Raw genomic sequence first — 18,419 nt, forward strand, 5'->3', positions numbered from 1 at the left:
AAGCATGTGTTTATATGAATAAAAGAAAGCAAGTGAAAGAAGGTCTTTAAACAAGCAAAAAAAAATGGCTATTTTGAAAACCGCCTTGAAAGGTTGGAAGAGGCCATTCTGAGAAATGGCAGAGCCCTGGCTGATGTTTGTGCAGCGAGGCCCCTTGCCCCACCCCACGCCTCTCCCGCCTTCCGTGCTGGGTACTTGGCATTTCTGACCGTCACAGGGACTCAGCAATTGTCCTCTGAAAGGCAGCACTTACAGATCTTTCTTTTCTCCCTTAAAACCACAGGACTTAAAGCAGCGTCTGGGCCACAGGCTGCAGCTCACAGATCTGTTAATCAAACCAGTGCAGAGGATCATGAAGTACCAGCTGCTACTGAAGGTGAGGGTTTGCTGGGCGCAGACTCGGGGTCGGCGGTTTGTTTGGTGAGAGGACCGGATAGGTGAGGGGAAGGAAGGGTTGGGCAGGGGAGGGGAATCTTCCCTATAAAAAACCTAAAGCAGTCTTCTGATTTCTGATTTTAAATATTTCAGAGTAAATTTCTTAAAATCTGTTAAGGCGCCTTGTACTGTCTTTCTCAATTTTTCCTTTACATCAAGTTCTGAATCAAAATGTCACTTGAGGGGCGCCTGGGTGGCTCAGTTGGTTAAGCAACTGCCTTCGGCTCAGGTCGTGATCCTGGAGTCCCGGGATCGAGTCCCGCATCGGGCTCCCTGCTCGGCAGGGAGTCTGCTTCTCCCTCTGACCCTCCTCCCTCTCATGCTCTCTGTCTCTCATTCTCTCTCTCTCAAATAAATAAATAAAAAATCTTTAAAAAAAAAAAAAAAAAAAAAAAATGTCACTTGAAGTTAACTTTTTTCCCCATCACAGATCTTTGAATGTTAATCGTTTTTCCTCGGCTCTCTCGGCCTTGCAAGTTTTCTCATCTTCCTGGGGGTCCTGCGTGAAATTAAAATTTCAGAGCTCAGAAGCCCTTGATTGGTTTAAATTCCTAAGCACAATTAGAGGCAAAGTCACACAGTTGTCCATGATGAGAGTGAGTGTCGAAATATGTGGAGAGTGCTTCGGATATAAAACTTAGAAGCTGGGCATCCACAGAGCCCAGAGCTGTCTTGGAGTAAAAGATGAGCTGGTACCTGCTTAGATTTGGTTGACTTTGCTCTGCTGTAGCTCGAAATCCTCCTAAGGATATCTTTCCATCATGTTACCGGGAGAAAGCAATGAGAACATACGACCGAGATGCCTGGCGTGGCACCTGGCACATCAGGAATGAGCAGAAAGGTTAGCTGCTGTTGTGATCATCACCCTTATCATGTCCTTCTCTCTGTGCTCCTTGCAGGACTTCCTCAAGTATTCCAAAAAAGCTAGCCTGGATACGTCAGAATTAGAGGTACTTACATCCCCCCGCTGGGGCCACCCTGTGCTACCCAGGCCCCTCACTTAATCCTTCCCACCCCTGTCTCCAGTGTCCCCTGAGCAGCCTGCCCGGGAGGGGCCTGTCCTGCACCTGGATGCGGGGGGGGGGGGGGGAGCAGGACTGGGGGGAGGCGGAGGGGACGGTGAGCTGAGGGCGGCAGCTTTCCCCGGGGAGCTGACCAGTGGCTCTGCTTTCTCTCCCACCCCCAGAGAGCCGTGGAAGTCATGTGCATAGTCCCCAAGCGGTGCAACGACATGATGAATGTGGGGCGGCTGCAAGGATTTGACGTAATGCTGCAGCTCTTTAAACTTGCTCCTCTGGCTTACCTCATTTCCTTCGGTCTTCGATCACTTACCTGCACACATAGAAGGCTGATCCTTTTTGCCTACTTTCTGTCTCCTCTCACTGTTCTTGAACCTGATTGGTATTTTCTTTCAACTTCTTTCGGTGCATCTGATTTGCTTTTTGAGGCCCTCCGTCTGCTCACAGCCCAGCGCCTGCCGGGGCTTGGCTGTGACTCGCAGGCCCTCTGATCCTGTAGCGGGACAGCCGCCTTCCCTGGCAGGTGGTGGGAAGCAGGGGGCCCCTGCCCGTCCACCGTCCCTGGGAGCTTGACTTCAGGCGCACTTGTTCGTCTGCCAAACGGTTCTATGAGTTGCCAGACTATTGATATTACATATTGTCCTATTAGTATCTTAAAGATACTCAGAATTTGTACAAATTCGACTACTGAGTAAAGAAAGGGGACACGTTTTTGCTTTTCTCATCTACTCTTTTACTAGAGAATTAGGGTGTACAGTTCTTGGTGCTGTGGTTCTCAGGAAAGCGCACCACACTCTCCTGGACGGCTTCGGAAAACATGGGTCCCTGTGCATTTCTAATGGTCCTGCCAGGGCGCCGACGCAGCTGGGCCCAGGGTCTGTGCCTCGAGAACCTGCTCCAGTGTGAACTACACACTTTCAACCCATTTTGTCTTTGATTATAACTGAGGCCAGAGACATACAGAGTTTGGCAAGAATTTTATCTAGATGATTATCCCATCTGGGGCTAAGAACTCATTACAATAAATGAAATTTTTAAGCTCTATAAATTAATAGAAGAAAAACACATTCTGTGGGAACAAGAAAAAAAAAAAAAACAGATATTTTGACTTAGAATGAAATGTTCTCTCCTCTTCCTTTGCCCCCCCTTTTAGGGTAAAATTGTTGCCCAGGGCAAGCTGCTCTTGCAGGACACATTCTTGGTCACAGACCAAGACTCGGGACTTCTGCCTCGCTGTAAAGAGAGGCGGGTTTTCCTCTTTGAGCAGATCGTCATTTTCAGTGAACCACTTGATAAAAAAAAGGGCTTCTCGATGCCAGGATTCCTGTTTAAGAACAGCATCAAGGTAATGTGTGTTTGTGCTGATGCACGTATCCGTCATGTGGATAAACTGTTTCCTTTTCAGCAATGACATGTCCTGATCCTTTGTTTATTAAATATTTAGAAAATTGCCTAAGACGTTTTAGAACTTTTAAAAGTTCACTCCATCCCTGTACTCCCTGCATTCTGAAGTGGCTGATGGCTTGCACACATCTCTGTGTGACCATGATGAGAAGATTTTATCTTTGTTAGTTTTTGTGTACCCCCTTTCCTAGGGCCATGTACAACTTTAAGGGACACAGATTTGGATAACTGTTGTAAGACCAGAGCAGAAAGCTTTCCCACTGTCTTATTCTCCTCCACTCAATGCGGACGCACTGAGTGCTCAGTGCTCGGCATGGGGCCGCGGGGGTAGACCAGACAGGCAGTCCATGCCCTCAAATAGCTTGTTGTCTGATGGAAGAGAAACACAAGTAACCAGACATAATAATTGCAAATGGCCCTGAGTCCTGTAAATGGGACAAACCAAGGGCCAGATAGAAGAAAGCAGAGGAGGGAGCTTGAGGTCTCAGCAGAAGATCCCTGGGAGATGCAGCTTGCCCACCCCTCCTCTCCATCCCTGCTCTTCCCACCTCTGCAGCCGTGCGGGCCCTGAGCTCGGAAGGGAGGTGTGCTTCCCTGTGTTAGGGCCTCCTACCCTGGGCTGCTGGGCTCCCTGTCGGGGACAGGGACGGGAACCCTCTTAGGCCCTCTGAGCCCTAAGGTCTCAGCACACGGGTGGGACACCGCACCATCCCGCTCCCCGTCAGGCTTCTGATGGCCACCTGCAGCAGCCTTCCTACTTCCTCCCGCTCCGGGCTGGGGGAGGCTCTTTTGCCCAACAGGACCTAGGGAGGCACTCGAGCTGGGCTCCATGAAACTGCAGGCCCCTCCTCTCTCCCACCATCCTCCAGCCCTCCCCCCCAGGCCATTGGAGGCCCCCAGGTTGTCACTCTGCACCCACCATCCTCTGGATGTCTTACCCGTTCTTCCAGAAGTCTCCTGACAGACGTCTCCACTCCATTCCAGCAGCTTAGAAATTCTGTGTTCTTGCTTCTGTAAAACTATCCCACATGTGAAAGCACATATAACTTCATAACACATGTCCTATGAACAGTGAAGGTATTTTAAATAGTCTCCTTTTATTCCTGGGGCAGGAAAGGGAGGGTTACACAAACACCGGCTCATCATAATGGAGTCTGAAATCAGGTAATTCCCAGGCCCATGTTTCTAGTTTAATATTCACGTTATTAGTTAAATTCCTGGTAATCCCCTCATCCCTGAGTTTAAAAAACCATTGAAAACCTTCAAGATAATGATTTCCAAGGCAGTAAAAATGACAGCTCGAGCAAAACTGGTTGTTTCAACTTTGACGTGGGATGAACTTTACAGTGCACCTGACCGGTGGGAATAAATGTGCTTTAGTTTTTATTGTAGTAAAATACACATAAATTCACCATCTCAACCATTTTTCTGTGTGCAGCTCAGCGGCATTAAGTACATTCACATTGTTGGGCAGCCATCACCACCCGTCCACCTCCGGAACTCTCCTTACCTTGCAAAACCAAAATTCTGTGCTCTTGAAACAACCACTCCCCATCCCCCCTCCCACCAGCCCCTGGCACCCACCATTCCACTCTCTAGCTCTGTGAATATGACCACTCAAGGTACTTACTTCATCTACAAGAAAATCATAACAGTATTTGTCTTCTTGGGACTGGCTTATTTCACTGAGCATTACATCCTCGAGGTTCATCCGTGCTGTGGCATGTCAACTATCTTTCATTTTTAAGGCTGAATAATATTCCATTACTCATTCCAGAGACCACATTTTCTTTATCCATCCATTAATCAACAGACACTTGGGTTACTTTCACCTTTTGGCCATTGTGAATAATGCTTTAATTTTTTTAAGGTGAGTTGCCTTTGCCTGGAGGAAAATGTGGAAAATGATCCGTGTAAATTTGCTCTGACATCGAGGACGGGGGGTGTGGTGGAGACCTTCATTTTGCATTCATCCAGTCCAAGTGTCCGGCAAACATGGATCCATGAAATCAACCAAATTTTAGAAAACCAGCGCAATTTTTTAAATGGTAATGTATGTTCTGTTAGTGGGTGTGTGTTTTGCCTGAGGTACACGTTTCTGTTTCTCTTCTCTCTCCTGTTGCCTCCTGCTCATAATGACGAGACATATTCAGCACAGACTGTGTTTCAGGCTCTGTCCTAATAAGCACTTGTGTATTACTTCAATTCCTTTTCACAAGAACCCCTGGTGGCGAGTACCACTGTTAGCCCATTTTACAGATGAGGAAGCTGAGGCACAGGTGGATCAGTAAGTTACTTAAAGTCCCACAGATTCTTCCTGGAAGAGTCGAGGTTTCCAGCATGCCGTCGCCCCCGGCACGTGTCCCACATGGTCTCTTCCACCACTTGTGCCTTGGAGCCCTGTCCTGGGAAGGGAATGCTTGAGAAAAACTGCGAGGCAGCCGACAGAAGTGGCCACAGATATTGTAGACATTCTCCAGTGCACCTTTGAAATTTTCGTTTGCTCACATTGCTCATCCATACTCCTAGCTCCTTTAGAAAACAAGCCCTATATTTTTCCTTCCCAGCTTCCATGACATGAGTGATGACAGGGAGCTGCAGAGCACCTTAGGGGCCGTGTCTTCTTCACAAGGAGAGTGACCATACTGACTTTACGGTTTAGATAACTCCTTTGACTCGTTATGTGGGTGACCTAAAACTGCCTGCTTCCCTTTGTGATGGCCACCTTTGACTCTGCTTCTAACTTGGCCATCATTGAAGAGCTCCCGAGAATTCAGCCAGAAGCTAGATAACTCATTTAATGTCTTCTCTTTGTCCTTTTCTCCATGTCCATATTCTCTGTCTGTGCCCCAGTCCAATAGGATGTTGTCATTTCTTTGTCACCGTAAAACCACCTTCACACCTCGCATGACATTCAAGAGCCAGGAACACAGGCATTAAGTGAAAAATCAAGGGCAAGGCATTTGGGGCCAAGGGGTGGTCAGCTGCCTGGGTGTTAAGCAAGACTGATCATTTTTTACATTTGTTGTTGGAATTTGATACGTGGGGCTAGTAGGGGCCGGGGGACAGTCCTTGCGAATGTAGAAAAAAGTTTTGCCCCCATAACAATGAGCCAGTGCAGGCCTCTTTAAGGGTCCTGTTCTGAAGTGATGCATTAAATGCCTATCCATAGCATGCAACTGTTGGGAAATCTCTTTACCATCTTTAAAATAAAATGAACTGCCTCCCAAACTGGAGGCCTGAATAGGCCATGCTGTGAAACTTTACTAGACATCCTCAGTCTACATAAAGGACCGATTCCAGAGGATTGAGCACCATCAGGAATAGTGTGGGAGCTCTGGCCATGTGACACCCTTCCCTCTCGCCCCTTGTTCCAGTAAGAGGCCATGGCCAGGACAGACTTCATAAAATGTCATTTGGCTCCAAAATGCTTGTTCACACCTGCCTGACGTCTCCAAGGCAGGAAGGGGTTCTGCCTAATTGTTGTATTTCTCAAAGGTTTTAACACTTTAAAATTTTGTGATAATTCCCCGTATCTTATTTGGTATTTTTCCCTCAGTTTCCTGCAGATGACTACATACAAACTATATCGCTGGAGTCGAGAGATGGTCCAGCTACACGCCCCCCGGGGGTCTTTGTGGAGCTCTGTACCTTCCCTTGTCGTTTATGCCAAATCTGCACAGCAGAGGTGGTCCCTAACACTGCCTTCCTGCGAGCCTGCAGGGAAACCAAGGGATTCCTTAACTCCCAGCCAGGTTCTTCTTTGCCTGACTGCTCTCGGGTTGAAAGAAGACCTTTGTGGCAGCTGGACTGAGCTTTCCCACTCCATGGGAGCCAGCTGCTGTCTGGGATTCTCCCACACGGGCAGTGGGCCTCTTCCCCTGGGCGGGGATGCAGAAGCTCTGCTTGCTGCTCCCAGGCTGGTAAAGTTTGCGCCACCCTCGTTCTCATGCACTCTGTCCTTCCTCGGCCTTCTCTGCCCCCCAGCCACTCACACAGGCGCACCCCCGGGTCAGCTGTTCATCAACAGAAGAGTAGCATTTAAGATCTTTGCCTTTTCCTGTACTGATGGATGGTGTCAGTCTGCTGCTTCCAGGATAGGTGGGAGCTTAAAGGTCGTGATGGTTAGAAGTGGCGTGGATGAGCCTCCACTTGACTGGGGAGGGGGAGCATTCAGGACCAGGATGTCCTTTTGATGCCATTCTGTGCCTTTCTCCTTTGCCTGGTGAGGCTGTTTTCCTCGGTTCCCTGACTGCCTCCTCTCTGTCTCCCTTATTTACAGCCTTGACATCACCAATCGAGTATCAGAGGAACCACAGCGGGGGCGGCGGCGGCGGCGGCGGGGGTGGCGGCGGGGGCGGCGGGGCCCCCAGCGGCGGCCCCGGCAGCTGCAGCGGCCTCCCCAGCTCGAGCAGAAGCAGACCCTCCCGGATCCCCCAGCCTGTCAGACACCACTCCCCCGTGCTGGTCTCCTCTGCAGCGTCGAGCCAGGCAGAGGCAGACAAGATGTCAGGTATGTCCCCTCCCGGCCCTGCACCGCCCCTTCCCGGCAGCAGCCCCGCCCCGGAGGCCGGCCTCGGCCAGCCCGGCAGGCGCGCCCCGGGAGAGCCCGAAGGCCCCGAGCAAGACGCCGAGCGCATCCCCAAGATGAAGGTCATTGAGAGCCCCAGGAAGTCCTCGGGGAGTGCCGCGGCAGGCGCCGGCCGCGATGCGGACGCCAAGGAGGCGCGGGCCAACCCGGAGGACAGCCGCTCGCGGAGCAGCCTGGGCTCGCTGCCCCTGGGAAAGCCCAGGCCCGGGGCCGTCTCGCCTCTGAACTCGCCTGTGGCCAGCGCGTTCCCTTCTCCGATCGGCAAGGAGCCCTTTCCCCCCAGCAGCCCCCTGCAGAAGGGGGGCTCCTTCTGGAGCTCCATCCCCGCCTCCCCCGCCAGCCGGCCGGGCTCCTTCACCTTCCCGGGGGACAGTGACTCCCTCCAGCGGCAGGCGCAGCGCCATGCGGCCCCCGGCAAGGACACGGACCGCATGAGCACGTGCTCCTCGGCCAGCGAGCAGTCCGTGCAGTCCACCCAGAGCAACGGGGTAAGAACGCCCGGCAGCCTGCGCCCGCCTGCCCCACTGCCTCTGTCCCGCCAGCTCTTCTAAACCTCCCCGTGGCCGCCGCTCTCCTCCTACTAACTCCTGGCTCTCCGGCCGGCGCCGCCTGCAGTGGTCAGCTCTCCGGCCCGGAGCCCGCGGACCGGGCGCCTTCTAACCCCTCCTGCCGCGGGACAGCGCTGCTCTCGTCTCTACTAACTCGCTCCTTGCCTTGTGTGTGTCTCCTTAATCCGGGAAGCCAGATCGTTAACCTTCTGAATGCAGCGCCTGTGCGTCTTTCACACTCTCTGACCAGCAGAGTATCTTGGAACTTCCTTTTTACCCCTGCCTTCCTCACACACGATTTTTTAGAGGGGTCAGTGTCCCTGCTGTTTACCTCCTATTTAAGTTGGAATCTGTACACTTTAAGCTTTTTGCTCATCGCTTGGTTGTGCTCTTTTATGCCTTAAATTATCTTTGCAGCATTTTTGACTCATCTGCTGGAAAAAAAAAAATCCCTCAAGAAAACTTCCAACAGCAACTCACAGCAAACTAAGCAGACAAAATGGGGGGAAAGAAATCTCTCCAGTGGAAATACTTGCTTCCCCCCAAGTTTCACTCTGGAAGAGACTGCTGTAGGGCCTCTGGAGCTCGGGCTCCTGCCGGCGGCCGGGAGCGTCCTGCCTTCTGTCCAGCAGGGGGCGCGCTGCAGGCGCTTCGGGCTTCCTCGCCCTCCTCTTGCCCGTCACCTATGTTGTGTCCTCAAGCAGAAAGGTTGCTGTGGTGGGTTTCTCCCCCATTTTGTGGCTTCCTCACTATCCTACCCAGCTGTTTTCCTACACGGCAGATGGCCTGACCTTTAACACTTTTCCTAAAGGCATGCGTGAGGGAATAGAACTGTTCTAACGAGTGTATGTTTGATCGCTTTATAAATTTTTAAATACATTTCCCTAAAAGGGTCTGTGTCTCTCTTTATGAAAACAAATCTGGCTTTTGCATGTCTCTCTTCTTTTTTCTGGACTTCTGTTAATGCCTTGTTTGGGTTGACGTGGCTTTCTCTTTTTTCCTATTTGTTACGTATTTTGTTAAACTCAATCTTTATATTTAATTGAGGAAGAAATTAGGAAATGGGTCTTGGTACATTTATTTGCCCTTGACTCTTATTTGCAAAAATAAGTGGTCCGGGCAGGCGTCCTCTGCAGTGGCTGTGACCAGTGTCCTCCTCTTTGTGGGTGCCTTACAGTGGCCTGCACGGTAGCCTGCCCCGCCCCCCCGCCCCCCCCACCCCCCGTGGGTCTGAAATGCTAGGAATGCAGGTGAGCAACTTCAGCCAGAGGAAAAGAGGCAGAGCGCCACAGGGATGCCATGCCTGCCCACATCTGGTTGAATGCTCAGGAGGCGGGCGTGGCCTTACAGCTGAGACCCCTGTGAATTGGGGAATTGGGCCTGGGAGCAGCTCCCCGAGCTCATCCTCACCTGGACACTCCCCTTATGCAGACGAGGAGCGCTCAGAGTCTGTGCTTCAGAACGAACCTCAGCTGTTCCAAAGCAGGCGCCCGTGCTGGTCTCCGGGCCGCCCGGGAGCACACACACACATAACCGTCACCACCCGGCTCCCTCCCAGGATGTCCTCGGACAGAGGCACAGTCGCGTGTGCTGTATGTTCCGGCTTGAGGCTGCAAAAGTTGCCTCTCACTTTTTCTTAGGTGGTAGGTAACCTGGAAAGGGAAATTGCCAGTGTTTTAGATGAGTCAGAGTGCCTTACAGAAATGCCCTGGAAGGCTGGGAAGACCACTAGAGGCCTGAATGGGGATGTGAACATGTCCTCTAGGACTCTGAAGTGCTCTGGTTAAAAGGAACTGTCTCCCTGCCCCATTTCTACCCATTTGGGCCGTCTTACCCGCCTGGTGGGTCAGCAGTGGCCACCTTCCTCCTTGACTACTTCCACGGAGCCGTCTGCAGTCACAGCCAAGCAGCTGTGCCTAACCCATGAGCCTTCTTCCTCCTTTCATGGGCACCTTCTGGAAAGTTCTGCTGAGAGCAGGAATGGAGTGGATGTGGACCAACCCAGATGGTGACTGCCAGCCTCCAAATGTGGACGCACAATCTCTCTGCACCTGCCCACCTGGCAGCAATAGAAGTGCAACCCTGCCTTAGTCTCCGAGGCCAGGTGGCCCGTGTGCGTGCCCAACCCCTCATTCTGTAAGGAGGTGATGGTTGTGCCAGCCGGGAAGGCAGCTTCGAGCACTAAGTGAGATGGATTTTAAATGCCTGATCCTTAGCCTGGTGCATAGGGAGTGTTCAGAAAATACTAATAGCAATTATTGTGGCAAAATCATGAGACAAGCTTGGGATGCTCTGGCCAAAAGCAGCTGTGCTGCATAAGTTGCTTTTTGTTTGCATTTCCTACCAAATTTGGCTTTGTGATCTCAAAACTATTGGGTATTGCTATGTAAGTCAGAATAAAGTACACGCTAGAAGAATAAAATGGCATAAATGAATATGCACAGGCCGTACGTAGCCTGATGTGGACAGTATGGGGGGATCCACAAGAGGCAGGAATCCGCAACAGACTCTCAGCTGAGACAGAACCGGAGCTTGGCACTCTGCTGTGTTTAATTTAAATACCCACTGTGGGTCAAGAGTCCTAGCCCCGCACCCCGGAATTCTCGGCACACTGGCTCGTTAACGGCAACGAGCCCGTCCGCTCCAGCGTATCCCGACACAAGCTCAGTAGCCCAGGGCTGACAGGCATGGGGCAGGGCTGTCTGACGGCTGCACCTGTGCCACCTGGGACCTGCTCCGGGCAGCCGAGAGCCCAGCAGAGGCTGAGTGTCATCGGAGTCCGGGGGATCCGTGAGCATCTAGACAACAGCGTTGGTGGAAACCTCTGAGAACAAGCTACCAGGAGCAGGGGGCCTGACGCCCTTCCCCACATCCCACCTGTTGGATAGGATTGAGCAAGATGTAGCTCAGGAGGTGACAGTGGTGTCAGCTTCCTCCTCCTCCCCTGGAACAAAAGGGTCACTTGGTAAATGACAGCTTGGGACAAATACTGCCATTTGTGTTTCTTCTACTCAGCAGCTGACACCACTCAGCTTGTGGGCCTAGGTAGGTGGCCTTAAGAAACGATCTCTGTTTTACTCTTGCAATCTTGCGTCGTCGAGTCACTGAATATGTATTGAGTGTCTGCTACATGTCCGTCACTGTGGTGGACCTTAGAGACACACAGTGAACAGAGCCTGGGTCCTGCTAGGACTCCAGGGGAGAGTAGGTTTTCTCACGCCAAGGGCTGTTCCCGGAGGTTGACTTGTGGGGCCAGCGGTCCACAGGCACTCTGCAGTGCTGTGTAGTCTTGTTCCCGTGCACCTTCAGGACAGCTGGGTCCTGCAAGTTCAGGGCCACTCGCTGAGGGCCACATAAAGGAGGCAGCCTAACTATCCGTGAGAGCAGAACAGCAGTTGGTTATCTTTTCAGGTATTCCTCATTCTTTTAGAAGGAAAAAGAGGTGAAAATGATCGGGCATGTCAGCAGCTTGTCATGATCCTTGGATACGTGTTCTCCGTGAACATTTTCTTTGGCAGATTTGGGGCCGCTCCATGATCTAATGTGTCAGTGAGCTGAAGAGCTACTTACTCTCTGTGGCCGTTTAATTTAATAATACTTTTTTAAATGAGCATGATGGTCACAGTGACATAGATCCAAGGCAGCATGGCATCAACAGGAGGACTGAGCTGTTCTCTGAGGGTGCAAGGAGGATGGGGTTGAAACAGTAACCAAGCTCCCGAAAGCAAAGTGTCATCATTGTGGTGACTGAATTTAGATTGTTACTTGCATTGCTTTTTAGAGAAATCCTGATTTTTAATTATCCAAAAAAAGCACAAAGTTAGCTAAAGAGAGAGTGGCAGAGGAGGGCAGGTGCCTCCGGGCCTGTCTGGTGAGCCCTGCTCTGGGTCATCACGCTGCGGCCGCACGCCGATGAGCGGGTTCATGACATCAGATCTCGTTTCAGTTCCCCTCTGCCTTTTTTCCATCTCTCCCGCTCCAGAGTGAAAGTAGCAGCAGTAGCAACATCTCCACCATGTTGGTGACACACGATTACACGGCAGTGAAGGAGGATGAGATAAACGTCTATCAAGGAGAGGTCGTTCAAATTCTGGCCAGCAATCAACAGAACATGTTTCTGGTGTTCCGAGCCGCCACTGACCAGTGCCCCGCAGCCGAGGGCTGGATTCCAGGCTTCGTCCTGGGGCATACCAGTGCAGTCATCATGGAGAACCCCGACGGGACTCTCAAGTGAGTGCCCACCCGGCAGGCCAGCCAAGGGGCCAGGGGCCTGGAGGCCCTGGGAGGAGGAGGAGGCCCGGCGAGAGAGCTGCGACATTGCCTGTCGTGCGAGTCATCTCTGAGCACAGTGTGGAGCCCCAAAGTGAGGATGGGGTGGCCCTTCATCTCTCAGACTCGTTCTGGCAGGTTCTTTTAATAACCCGCATGTGCAAACACACAGCTTTTTTAAGCCACTAGGTTATTTACAATGATATTATCATCTCCAAGGTCTCGGGTCAGGGGCAAGGACTCCCCAGGGACCCCGACCCCTTAGCCGGCTGTGCCGAGGGTGCTCTGGGCAGATGCTTGTTCTGTGAGCTGCAGGCAAACATCTGTGTGATGCCATTACCATTGCGCCTCGCGTATACTAGAAGGTTAATTCAGTTAAGAAATGACCAGTTTTGCTGTATTAAACTTTTTTTTTTAACAAGAAAACTGAATTTGGGTGCTGGTTTAAAACTCTGCCCTCCCCTGAATCTGTTTGGCTGTGGTAGAGATCAGCCCAGTGGTTTCTGGGAGTGGAAGCACTGCAGGACTTGGTGATTTCTGAAGCCTCCAAAGGCCTCAGCCCAAACCAGCGGACCCAAAGGCAGTGACAGTGGTCGTGCTTCTCTCCAGGCATGGAGGACCCTCAGCTGGGTTCGCAGTACAGGCTGGCCAGCATCCCAGCAGCAGCCTGCCCCTCTGGGCTTGGAGCTCGCAGCTCCCGGGGAAGCTGGGCTTGAGTTCAGGCTACAGAGAGCCTCTCCTCCATGATAATCCCCTTGTCCTGTTTCTCCTTGATATGCAGCAATGTTTTATTCTAGTACAATGTTCAAGATTCCCATTTTGTACTTCATTTTATCAAAGAGTGTTCTTAGGCCTTGTATTAGGGTTCTCCAAAGAAATAGAACCAATAGGAGTGTGTGTGTGTGTGTGTGTGTGTGTGTGTGTGTGTGTATGTATGTTCCAGGGAGGAAGCAGGTAATAAAAGGAATTGGCTCATACAGTTACGGAGACTAGGAAGTCCAAATGTGCAGTGTGGGCCGGCAGGCTGGGGACCCATTCTACTAGAGAATTCCCTCTTGCTCAGGGAAGCCCGTCTTTTTACTAAGGCCTTCAGTTGATTGGAGGGGGCCTCGCACGTTGTGGAGGGCAGTGTGTTTTACTCTACTAATTAAAATGTTAATCTTATCCAGAAACACCCAGAACAACGTGTGATCACATTTCTGGGCACCCAGCGGCCCAGTTAAGTTGATACATAAAATTGACCATTACCAGCACTTTTGTATTTTAATCCTCAAAAGTGAAGAGCTTCTTGGTTTCCCCTCTGGTTGTTGAGACTCACAGGTGCGTTTCCCTCAGCAGAGCTCAGGGAGCCTCCGTCACCCCAAATCCCCTAAGTGGGCTACTCAGCCTTTCTCTAAGGCTTTCAGGAATCACTTGCTGAACACTAGAAAGCTGTAACACTACCAACGTGTTATTTTCCCCCTAGGAAGTCAACATCTTGGCACACAGCACTCCGTTTAAGGAAAAAATCTGAGAAAAAAGATAAAGACGGCAAGCGGGAAGGCAAGTTAGAGAACGGTTATCGGAAGTCGCGGGAGGGGCTCAGCAACAAGGTATCTGTGAAGGTGCGTATGCGCGTCTCCCGGAGCCTGCGGCATTCATTCCCGGGGCAGCGGCGGGGCCGGGGGCGGCCCAGGAGGGGTTGCGGGCCTGGCTCCTGGCCTCACTTGCCGCCATCTGCCTCCCGCATCCCCTCCCGCTGCCTTGGGCGCAGCTCCTGCAGGGCTTCGTAGAGCGCTCGCGGGGACCGTGCCCCCGGCACAGGTGCGCATGCGCCCCGCAGGGCGCCGGGGGGCGCACCTGACCAGGCGCTCGGGTAGCTTCCCAAGAACGCTGCTGGCTGCGCTGGGAAGCAGAGGCCAGGTTCTCCAAGTACACGGTGTCAGGTAGCTGTGGCACGGGCTTCTCCAGGGCCCGCCGCACACCGCTGGGAAGGGGCTAGAGGCCCGAGACACAGGGTCACCAGCTTTGGCACGTTCCCTCGGGGGTTGCTTCAGTCAGCGTTACTCCCATGATCAGATTGCCCTAAACCTAGCTGGGCGGTGGTTGCCTGCAGAGAAAGGAAATCTCCCCTAAAGGGAGCGCATGGGCTCTGGTCAGGGCACTGGCAGCTCTTCAGAAGGAAGGGGCCCAGGGACCCGCCGAGCCCGGCCCATTGGATGAGAAAAATGGGCATTTCTGAGTTCAAGAGGCTCTTTTGTGTTGGTGGGTAGGAAGACAAAAATTCACTGAAATTTGTATGACCTGAGGCTTTTTGAGTACATTTAAAGGCAATGAAAATGTGCTCTGTTTTGAGACCCAAGTTGTATTCTTGTTCATCTTTCAGTGATACTTGTAGCCTGGGAATAAAAGTAACATACCACAAAACAGTTCATGTTTCTGGTTAACATCTATGTGCTTTTTCCGTTTCAGCTTCTCAATCCCAACTACATATATGACGGTGAGTTGTTATCTTGTTCCTCTGGTTTTGCAGAGTGTAGGGTCCACGGGGCACATTGTAGAACGCTGGGGCGTAACCTGGAGAGTGGGTTTTCTGGAGCGCTGGGGCATGGGCGGCAATTCGGGTCTCATTCTTGTTAGGATTGGTGGGTGTGGGAAAGGAGCCAAGGGTGACAGGTATCCCTGACTCCTTTCTCCTGCAGTTCCCCCAGAATTCGTCATTCCCTTGAGTGAGGTCACGTGTGAGACAGGGGAGACCGTTGTTCTTAGATGTCGAGTTTGTGGCCGCCCCAAGGCCTCGATCACCTGGAAGGGCCCTGAACACAACACCTTGAACAACGACAGTCACTACAGCATCTCCTACAGGTGAGGCTGGGTTTTGCTGGCAGTGAGCGTGACCTCCGTCAACTGTGACCAACACAATCATCCCCCTCGGTTACCCTCGGCACCCTGATGTCACCCACAAGGGAGCATTTCATACCGAGGTGTGCAGTAAAAATTAAAATTCCACTTGAAGTTCCTTGTCAGTACTTCCTCTGTCATTTTCTGTGACCCCAAAGGAGAGAGGGTAGGGGCGGTCACTGGGGGAGCTGCGCCTTTGTGACCCACAATGAGTTGTCATCTGTGCGGCAGTGACTTGGGAGAGGCCACTCTGAAGATTGTCGGCGTGACCACAGAAGATGACGGCATCTACACGTGCATCGCCGTGAACGACATGGGTTCGGCCTCGTCTTCAGCCAGTCTGAGGGTGCTGGGTAAGTGGCATCCCTGAGCAGGGGGCACGCATCTTCTGGGACTTGCAGGTCCAGAGAGACCCTGCCCCTGCACATACACACTCAGGAAGGTCTAAAATATTTGGCAATAAGTCAGTGTGGGGCCTTCCCAACGAGAGCTGCAAGCGGCAGACCACAGTGTCTAGGGTGTCCCGGGGCGGGTGACCTCCTGCCCCGCTCATGTCTTCGGGGAGGTGCACAGTGCAGGCCCCTGACCCAGCCCCTGGGCAGCCGAGCATCCAGTGCCGGCCTCTGGGTTGGAACACGGTACGTCCCATGCCAGTAGTGCTCAAAACACATTCTTGCATCTGACTTCTCTTATTCAATTGCTCAGCTGACACTTTGGCTCTGAGAGAATCTCCTCTAAGTTGGTCTCGCGTAGGCTGTGGGAGGAGAGGAAGGAGCGTGGCTGAGGCCTGTGCAGGCTCTGTGCTTCACTGAGACCCTAACAGTGTCCCTCCTGGGAACGCAGGGCAACCACAGTGGGACCCGCGTTGCTCCCGTCTGAAGCCCTTGCTCTCTCCATGGCCTAGCACGGCCTTGTTCTCTCTCCTCAGCCAGACCGTGAGCCCCCAGAGGCAGAACCCACCTCCTAGGCCCTTTTAAATCTCCTCTGGTTGCATCGACCGCTGCTCAGTAGGCAGCACATACCAGTTGGTTTGCAGCTCGTGCGTCACGGAAGGCCAGCTGTGCAGTACAGGGCTGCTGCCATTTCCCATGCGTCCTTCAGCTGCACCAGGTCTAGGAAACTGCTTCCAAGAACAAAAATAAGAATCTGAACTAAAAGGTGCATTGAGTCCAGGAGCGCCCTGTGTGTAGACAATGAATAGAATTGTCTTAGCATTTTTATCCCATGTATCTTCATCCCAGATATTTTAACCTCATTATACCAGAGAAAGGAAATGATCTGATTCTTGGATCATGACACAAGGAAGAAAGAGAATCCTGAATTTGAAAGTGAAGAATCGCCAGTGTTCTCATTTGTAAAAGACGTCATAGAAACTATACAGGGTGATTTTTGCTTTATAATAAATCAGTTACAGAAGCTAAAGGAGCTTAGGGAGATAGAAGACTCCACCTTGGAGATGCGAGTGGGGAAATAATGGGAAAGGAAGTGTGTGTTTATTTCTGTCATGTAAATCCATCTCTTTTCATCCTGAGTCCCAACCTGCAGTGTGTATTTTACGCTTCCAGCGCATCTTCAGTCCGGTGAGCCACAGTTCAGATGCTCAGTAGCTGCGTGTGGCTGCCATATTGGACAGCGCAGGCCTATAGACTTCTTCCCCAAGAAGCGCACATAAACCAAGCTCAGGGGAGATGCTGCTCTTCTTGCAGGTCCAGGGAGTGATGGGATCATGGTGACCTGGAAAGACAACTTTGACTCCTTCTACAGCGAAGTGGCTGAGCTTGGGAGGTATGATATAAAACCCAGAGCCCCTTCCAAGAGAGCAAGTGTATGACATAACTGTCCGTAAGAGTAGATAAGATTAGTGGTGAATTTTGCGACCAGTTGGAAGTTATATGAATTATATTTGAAATGTAATGTGTAATTGCCTTTTGATATTAAACATTGAGGGAGTAAAGAGGATGTTTTCAGCTTGGGTTCCAAGAGAGAATTGAGGTGTGATGCCATAAGCCATCCATTGATGTAATGACTTAACTCCTCTTCTGTGCCTCTGGGACCACACTAGCTGTGTCCTATCCTTGGGAGAAGTCAAAGGAGTGTCGCTCAGACCCTTTTTTGTGGACCTTAATTTTCTCCTGTGGAGTCCCAGTTGAGAAAGGCTGAATGTGTTCTTCAGATTGGAGATGTAGGTTGGAGTGGCAGGGTCCTCCTGCCCAAACAGAGAGGGGCCGCTTCTCTCCAGAAGGGGCAGCCAGGCCCAGGGCAGCGGCTCAGCAGTGCCCTCAGGCCCCCAGGCAGGCTCCTCCTGACTTGGCTCTGCTGCCTGTCCACACAGCACTCTTGCACATCTGGGGTCATGACCCATGTGGGCAAGAAGGAGGTCAAAGGCACAACAGCTGAGCTTGTCCCTTCTAAAAAGCTTTCCAAGAAACTCCGCCAGCAGCAGTCCAGTCCTCTTACAGTCCAGTGGCCGTACCGGGCCGTGTGGCTCCAGGTACCTGTTCACACACTGGTATGTGTCAGGCCGACGTATCCTCACTTAGCCCCTGCTGCACCAGACACACCACTTGCTATCACGTCTGACCATGTGGGGATGATCGGGCAGGTCTTCTGTTGGTTTCTCCTGGGCTCAGTGGGCTGGGACACCGGGCCTCTCTCCACATAGACTTTCACACTGGGCTTCCTCACATGATGGCAGAAACATTTCAAGACAGCAAAAGCAGAAGCTGTGAGGCCTCTTAAGGCTCAGCCTCAGAAATCCACAGCCACGCTTCCCCTGCATTGCGTGGGCCAGAAACCGTACCAGCCAGGCCAGATTCAAGGCCGGAGAAATAGACCGCACCTCTCTGTGGGAGGCGTGGCGAGGTGGTGTGGCCATTTCAGCCCACCACAGATTTATCTCTATTCCTCACGGTCCCTGGTGCTCCCCAGGTCTCACCCCATCATATGGTAGTGGGCTCAGACTTGAGGTCCAAGACCCTATCATCCAGGTCAGGTCAAGGTGCCGCTGACACTTCTTGGGTGTGATTCACCGGGTACTGCTTCAGAGGCCGTGGGTTACCAATGGGTGACCAGCCCCACACGTGCATCCCGAGTGGCAAGCCACAGGCATGGTGATGGCAGTAGATACCCTTTTCCAAAAGGAGGGGGCACGCGGGGTGCCTGAGCCACCATGTACAGCTCAAGCTTCTTGACGTGGTAAGGAAGGTTTTCCATGAGAGCAAAGGTGGAGGCTACCTGGTAAGTCCCAAGGTGTCACCTCTGCCACATCCAGAG

General features: G+C 52.0%; 1 protein-coding gene across 9 annotated transcripts in view; it reads left to right on the top strand.

The window, feature by feature from the left end:
* Positions 1–18,419, top strand: part of TRIO (trio Rho guanine nucleotide exchange factor) — a 340,046-nt gene that overhangs the window by 315,888 nt on the left and 5,739 nt on the right. For 6 of the 9 annotated variants that reach the window (XM_078066566.1, XM_078066569.1, XM_078066567.1 and 3 more), the window contains exons 43-54: positions 284–376; positions 1,335–1,385; positions 1,622–1,699; positions 2,608–2,799; positions 4,729–4,906; positions 7,141–7,937; positions 11,980–12,227; positions 13,732–13,870; positions 14,718–14,745; positions 14,948–15,110; positions 15,378–15,499; positions 16,853–16,931. In XM_078066566.1, the coding sequence (XP_077922692.1) occupies positions 284–376; positions 1,335–1,385; positions 1,622–1,699; positions 2,608–2,799; positions 4,729–4,906; positions 7,141–7,937; positions 11,980–12,227; positions 13,732–13,870; positions 14,718–14,745; positions 14,948–15,110; positions 15,378–15,499; positions 16,853–16,931 (2,168 nt within the window). The other 3 variants (XM_078066571.1, XM_078066572.1, XM_078066573.1) reach the window with 3 other exon arrangements.

Source organism: Halichoerus grypus, chromosome 2 (genome assembly GCF_964656455.1).
Source record: "Halichoerus grypus chromosome 2, mHalGry1.hap1.1, whole genome shotgun sequence".
In the NCBI taxonomy this organism is placed as follows: domain Eukaryota; kingdom Metazoa; phylum Chordata; class Mammalia; order Carnivora; family Phocidae; genus Halichoerus; species Halichoerus grypus.